Below are 7,934 nucleotides of genomic sequence, written 5' to 3' on the forward strand. Positions count from 1 at the left end.
AAGAATGTTTTGACTTATTTTTAAAAGATATAGATTTTTTTGCCACAAAAGGATCACATTTGTACTTTTATACATACTGTAGATATAAATATGGATGACAGCAATTAGATATTTGTTGAATTTCAAATGGTATATTAAGCTTGAGTTGGGCTCACCCAAGTTTAAATTCAACTTGTGCTCTAAGCAAGCAAGAACAACACAAGGCGAAGCTTGATCTAATTAATATTAACAGTAAGATGTCTATAATGAAGATAAGACTAATTTCAGTAAATAATATCATAATAATATTCCTATTAGCACATTCAAAGTCAAACCAACAGTAAACAGACCACATATTACTAAATTATTTACCAAACTTTATTTAAACTTCATTTCTTTTTTAGATTTTAGAAGTTGCCTCTAGTTCCACCCTCCCCCCTTCAATCAACAACCAAAAATAATAATAATAAATAAAAAACACTAAACTAAATGTGAAAAAATAACTAGGGCATAAGAAAAAAAAACTCCGACTTTCACTACACACACACACACACACTTCAATAGCATCTGCTTGAAAAGGGAGAGCTTTTGGTCTGTTCCTACACACTTTCATCTCTCCTATGCTGTTCTTTATTTTATTTTTATTCTTATTTTTTAAATCCAGGCCAATAAACTCTCATTCAATTAAGCTGGCTTTAGAAATGAAGATTAAAGGAGGCAAAATAGTAAACATCTAACTGCTTAAACCTACTTACCCCACAGCACACATTGTTTATTCCCAACCTCCATGATATTTTTTAGAATGTTATGTGGAAAATGACCACGCAGGTTCTTGTTGCTCATACATGAGTTTTAACAATATATGCATTAGTTATAAAAACAATTCTAAGCATTCTTTCTCAATCCAATTTGCGTCAAAATCCCATATTAAAAGGAATTTTGGCATCACCAGAGAGATCGAAAACATATTCATTACAGATAATAAAGACAAAATAGAAAGAAAGATAACATTTAAGATCCAGGCGCCAATATCATGTCATAGACATATGGCTTAGGCTGATTAATCCTGTTTTAAATAAGAATACTCAATTCATACATAATTATGCTCAAGAGAAGCACTAAAGAACACATAACAAACAGTTAAACCATTAAGAAAGAAAACGGCATTAGACAATGAACCAAGACAATCAAAAAAATTAAAAATTAAAACCCAAAACAATATTAACAAATAAATAAAAAGTTCAAGAAAGGAACTATAATTTCTTAATGCACCAAAACTTTCCTAAGTTCAACAATTCATCCCTGGAAAAAAAAAGGGGCACGTGAAAGGGTGCTTCACAAACAGATCAACAATTCCCTGAAAAAACGGAGGGGTAAACATAAGGGGGCTTCACAAATATATCAAGCACAAACACTGATGAAGCAAGAACTCTTTCTTTTTTCTATTATTGCCGTTCTGCAATAATAGGCATTATTTATTCTGGTCAGGGAAGCTTTTGTTTTCCCCATGGGACATGGGGGAGAACATTACAAATAACTAAGATGCAAAATGCTTCCTCATTCTAAAATCCAAAAACAAAAGCATAAAAAATCCTTCAATGGTCAAGAAATTCACAACCAACCCCTCCATATGAACATTATTTAAAGATCCATCAAGCAAAGAGATCTAAAAACACGACTCCACTGAAACAAATAAGTCGAAAAAGGATAGCCCACTATTCACTAAAGCCCTCGTAAATTTAAGAAATTGAAGTAACCTCAAATTCAAGACACTGGAAACTACATTACTCAAAAATGGTTTTTGGAACTTCTCCATAACCCAACCCGTCAAGAACAAACAAATAAGAATCCTAGGAAAAGTACAAATGCGAACACAGGTAAAATCAAGGGTAAAGCAAGAACTGAAGAACTCAATACCACTCAAACGCGAACAGGAGGAAAAAAAAATTAATAATAATAATAATAATAATAATAATAATAGGATTACACACAATTCGTTAAAACTCTCCAAAAAACTCAGAAAATTCGCATCAGACAGAAACAACAATTCAAATTTTTAAAAGCGAACGAGAGAGAGAAAGCTTTAGGATAAAACAACAAAATTTCCTCAGCGGAATAAAAATTTAAACTTTTTATGTCAAATCAACGAGAATTGAAAAACAGAACACCGCCGAAACAAAAACAGAGAAGAAATTGTAGGCACTGCAATGAAATTTGAAACGCCCTAAATTCAAGCAATCCAAAACAAAACAAAACAAAAAAACCTCCGAGAAACAAAAATTCCTCACACGCCACACCCACCGAGCGCAGGAAGCTGAGATTTCTTTGAAGACCCGCTGGAAGACGAAACAGAACCGCCAGCGGCAGCACCGAACGATTGGTCCCTCCTCGTGGGCGAAAACGACGACAGGTGAACGGCAGAGGAAGGAGGAGGAGACGACGCCGCTTTCGTCCCACCCTGCTCGGAGGTTCCATACTTCCTGGGCCTCCCTCTCTTCCTCTTGCCGGGCTCCGAAGCGGCGGGGGCAGAGTGAGGGTACGCGGCGGCGTTGGGTTGGATACCATTAGGAGGCGGCGGCCGCGGCGGCTGGACAGGCGCGGCGGTGGGGCTCTGATGCTGCGGCGGCGGCGGTGGCGGTGCCTGCTGCTGCGGCGGTTGCTGGTAGTAAGAGCTGAGTGAACTTCCGTTGGGCTCCATTAGATTGCAGAGAAAGGGGTCTATGAGAGATGGAATATTTTTTTCCATTTTTTTTTTCCTTTGGAAAGATCTGATTTTCTCCCAAAGGAAATGAATTTTTTTATTTAGTTTTAAAATTTTTATAATATATATTTGTACTTTTATATATGCAAATAGGAACCTCAAACGTCTGATTGGATGATTGGACTTTATCTTGACCATCCTTTTGACTTTTCAACTGATCGTACGGACAGTAGCGTCGCTCTAGTTTGCTTTGCACGTTCTATATTTTATATTAAAGTATAATCATATACATAATATTTTAACAAACACGAATTAAATAATCTAAGAGAATGTTTTTTATTGTATTTTTTTTTTATTGTCCACTCAAGTCAAGTCAGTTTTCATAGGGCTTCAAATTAGGTTGAATTAAAAAAATTTTAAAAAAAAAACAAGCCTGAAAAAAATTCAATTAAAAAATTTTAATTTTTTGTTCAATTATATTTTGGCTCGGACCATATTCTATAACTAGATATACCAAACCTAAGCGAAAAAATTTTCATTTTTTTTTTACCTAGTTGTATTTTGGCTCATGCGATTAACGAATCAAATCGATATATTATAAACACATAAAAATATAAATTATATATTTAATATTTTAAATAAGAGAGTTTTCTTAACAGTTCAAATTGCAGTAATTTGGTTTCAATTTATATGTTCTTTTTATAAAATATAACTTTTGCTTAAATAGCAAATCGAAGAGGTATGGTTCGACTGATTGAATCACCCCTAATCTCACTTCAAATTCTATTTTAGTTTTAGATTATACCTTTATAGAGTAATCACATCGTATAATTAATTAGAATAACACCTATAGAAATTTTTGTATTGGTATTAAACTATTAATGTCACTACTAAGAATGATTCTAAACTCTCTAAGGTAGTTTCTTGTAAAATATTAAGGCTTATCTTGAGCTATTAAGACGGTGTTCGTTTGATCTGTTTGCCTCTAAATAAAGATTGTATTTGAACTAATTCCTAAATAAGTAAATAATCTAAAAGTAGAGCATTTGATTATAAGTCTTAATTTTCTTAAAATTCATCTGACTTTATCATGCTTAGAAACATTAATTATAATTATACAAATATTAATTTTACGACATAGGTCAATCGTTGATTTATTGAGGGAGTTGTAGGCTAGTTACGTCCTCCCTCGGTTTGATTCCACCTAAGAGAGTTAAAGGGACTTGTCCAAGTTTGGGGTTTCAAGTTATTAAAATAATAAATAATTTATTTTATTTTAATATATAAAATAATTGTATGACAAATCAAAAATCGTACCACAAATACCCTAGTCATATAGAGGTATTAGAAAAATTCCTTAAATACCCATGTCCACTCCGCTCCACTTCCGGCATCTGTCTGTTTTCTCTATACATATGTTCCACTCGATATGAGTCACATACTATAACAAAAACTCTTACCAATAGGTGTTGCTATCAATCAACTAGCACTATCAATTACCTTATCATTATTATTAGTATCTTCAAACTCTTCACCAACCTATTTCATTTATGTCTTTTATATACTTTCCCCTCATTAATTAGTTCATGCATACGCATATTTATACCTAATAATAAATTATAATGTTTTTATTTTTAAATTATTAAATAATATGTGACAATAAAAATACTACTTATATTAAATTAAAATTTTAATTTATATAATTACCTCTTAATTTTATTCAACAAATATTCATCCACATTGTCTTGTAACCATTTTTTTCTTTCTTCCAAATCTTCTTGAGAATGCCCAAGAGCTAAAGGGCCACAAGTGGCATGGGCTAATGCAGTTTTGCTTAAGAGACATATTCCAAAGCATGCATTCATTACTACTTAGTTGGCCATTCTTAAATATTCTTCTACTTGCCTTTTCTATCAAAAGGACTCTGAAAGCAAAGATCATTTTTTTAGCTGTAAAGTGATTCCTACAATATACTCTTAGGGTTTTGCCATCTGATGCCTGACAAGGCCTTCCTGTTTTTGAATTACTGAGCTGTCCAAGATCATTGTTATGACATTTTATAATTCATTCCTCTCTAGTTGCCTTGGCCAGCTTGATTTACCATGTAAGAAGAGAAAAATCTTTTGTTTGAGAGGAAGAGGGAGATTCATAATAAACATTTTCTTCATATAGAATTAGGAACCATCTAAAGAGATTAGGTGTATCGCATTTACCAAGTTAATTAGGAGAAAATGTTAGATGCGCCAGGCGTACCGGCCTATTAATACACCAAGCCAATAAAAAGTTAACACCCGTGTCAAGAGTGGCTCCTGTGCTAGGAAGTTGAAATCAAACCAAGAAAGCCACTTTGACGTGGCAACAGAGAATTCGTCGTCATATACAGCCGGTGCACCTAATGATGATGTCTATGCCACGATAGGAATTAAAGTCATACAATTAAGAGAAATATGTTGTGATGTGGGTTCCGAGTCACTTTAGGGATTTCAAACATTAATATACCATTTTATAATTTGGGATTCTAAATCATACGTGGAAAAATGATTTTACAATATATTTTTAATTTTAACTTACCATTTATATTTTCTAAAATTTTGAAAAAAAGCAAGTCATTCAAAAAAAATATTTTTATTGTTCAATTGTCATATATTGCTCTAAGTACTAAAAAGTGTGAACTGTAGTTTGGTATGCATCCCAATACTCAATTATGTGGGTCCTACACCAAAGAGCGATTCATTTACGTAAGATGTGGAACCCACCAATCACAAAATGACACATTAGCATTTGAATTCATACAAGTTATAGATATAACTAGTGTTGTTCCCAAACATGTGGATCCGGCACTTCTTTAGTAAAAACAAATATTAATATAACATTTTGTGATCAGGGAGCTCCAAATCTTGCATGAATTAAGGAACTGTTCCTTAAAAGTATTTCTCTCTCAATAGCAAATATTGTTTGAAAGTACTAAAAATTGAGTTTAAAAATATAATAATAAAGATAATAATCATAACTAATTCCTATTTTATTTGAATATTACATAGCATGAATTATTTTGCATTTTTATTATCTTAATCATATTTTTTATTGTTACTTAATTTAAGGATAGTCTCGTAGGAGACATCCTAGTGATCAAAACTTTGAACATTCTTGTTGATGTCTTAGGTTCGAATCTTAGGAGGGACGAGAAGGAATATGAGATGTGAGATGGGCTATCTCCCATTATATATCTCAAGTCTACTATGTGCTTACAATTAAAAAAAAATATTTTTGTTAAGAACAAAATGAGCATACCTTTGATTAGATATTTAACTTGTTCTAGGTAAATCTTATTAGTTGTTCGAAAAAAAAAAAATTTTTTTATTTAAATTTCTAATGTTGTTTCCATACTTTTTGGCACCAATGCCAAATGGCCCCTAACAAATTGAAAGAAAAAATTCTTCATAAAAATCTTGATCATTGACTTGAGTGCAAGAGGCATATGAGTGCAATTATTTTTTCAAAGAATTTTGTATATGCACTTTTTATAGGGGGCTGAATTATACCCATATTGAGTCTTGCAAATAAAGAATTTTGGATCACCAAGTTGAGTTTTGCAAAAAAAAAAATTTTTTTAAAAAGGCCTCTACAGTGTTTGGGTCAATAAAAAATGTTGCAAAGGCTTAAGAACTGAGATTAGTAATATAACACCCCGGACTCGTCACGTGGGCCCGGAGTATTATGAGACCAAACACGCGTCTCTAATACCATTCACGTAACGAAATTAATTAAATAACTTCAAACAAAATACCAGAGTCCTATATTTACATATGTCAACCCATAAAAAGGTACATCCAAATACCATATTACATAACCAAATCAAAATATCTATTAAACATAAAACTAAATACATATCTATTCTGGTATCCACTCATAAGAAAAACTAACCTTGCCCTAGAGCTATCTAAGCTTGATCACCTGGAAGACCTGAAAAGATTAAATAATCGATGGGGTGAGACACCTCTCAATAAAAAAGAAATAAGTTACAACAGTGTGTGGTTGAAGTGCTTAATATATAATTAAAATATACATACAGTTGTATTCCACTATCCATAGCAGCCAAGTAAACACATTCATAAACATACCATCGTCAATTTCTCTGTCACCCAATCACATACGCATATACATAATTATATTTACTGATAATTCCCGAGAATAGGGAAGTCTACCCGCCCATACAAGTAGATTCTCTCTGCTCTAGTACTAACACCATGACACTCACCTTTCTCAGTAAGCCCTCGGGTTATATATCCGGGTAAAGTCTCCGAGAACAGGGAAGGTGTGACAACCTGCTTATTTTCCACATTCAAAATATATATATAATAAGATCAAAATCACCGATCTCAGAAGATCATAGTCCACCTGGACCCGTGGGTACCAGGGATATATCAGAACATATAGCAGAAGCTTAAGCAGCAGGAAACATACAATCACATACATCTCATCATATCATACATCACAATACCAGAGTTACTACAATCACTGTATCTCAGAATATACATCCCAAAAATCATATCTAGGGACATTCCATACAAAATATATCTGTCCCTACAAAACTTACCCTTCAAAAAGGGCAGATAAACAGCACTATATCAGTGGGGCTTTTCTCGCTCTCCTATCTGGGGCTCCTAAAAAGTTTATAAAATTTAGGGGTGAGACACCTCTTAGTAAGGGAAATAAACTAATACTAGTGTGTGGCAACATGAGTATTCCGTGCTATACACATATCATACATAACATATTCAGTAATTGTTTTGTCAAATTTGGGAAAACATATATCAAACATGGCAGAACATACTGCATTTTCATAACATATCTCATCTCATATAATAATAATAACATAAAAACATCTCTGGTAGGTTAGCTGGCTGTTGTCATGTATTACCCCCACATGACTGGGTTGTGTGGCACGAAGGCGGGACCTGACAATGGTTGGCTGACCACTGCCAAGTCAACAGTACAGTCTGTAAGTCCGATGGGTCTGCCTGACTTGGTCCGTACACCAGGGGCGATCACACACTTCTTAAAAACCATATCGACCATCCAATCTCACCCCACTTCGTACAGCGGCGTTAACACAGATATCATGATCATAAAGACCATGGACACATAGCAACGGTACCGTGCAAGTGTTAGCCTAAACCAAGCCAACCAGGTTCTGATATCATATAACATATACTGAAAATGTGATACATGAATATTTCATATCATTAATTTT

The 7,934-nt window shown here is 33.5% G+C and overlaps 1 protein-coding gene across 2 annotated transcripts in view; it reads right to left on the reverse strand.

Moving 5' to 3' along the window:
- The window catches only part of LOC131154206 (AT-hook motif nuclear-localized protein 14), a 39,205-nt gene extending 36,428 nt beyond the window's left edge, over positions 1-2,777 (reverse strand). The window contains exon 1 of one of the 2 annotated variants that reach the window (XM_058106820.1): positions 2,281-2,777. In XM_058106820.1, coding sequence (XP_057962803.1) covers positions 2,281-2,725 — 445 coding nt within the window. In that variant the 5' untranslated portion in view covers positions 2,726-2,777. Of the gene's footprint in view, positions 1-2,267 lie in introns of both variants that reach the window. The other variant, XM_058106821.1, reaches the window with a different exon arrangement.
- Between the last annotated feature and the right edge of the window lie 5,157 nt (positions 2,778-7,934).

The sequence above is a fragment of the Malania oleifera genome, chromosome 4, assembly GCF_029873635.1.
Source record: "Malania oleifera isolate guangnan ecotype guangnan chromosome 4, ASM2987363v1, whole genome shotgun sequence".
In the NCBI taxonomy this organism is placed as follows: domain Eukaryota; kingdom Viridiplantae; phylum Streptophyta; class Magnoliopsida; order Santalales; family Ximeniaceae; genus Malania; species Malania oleifera.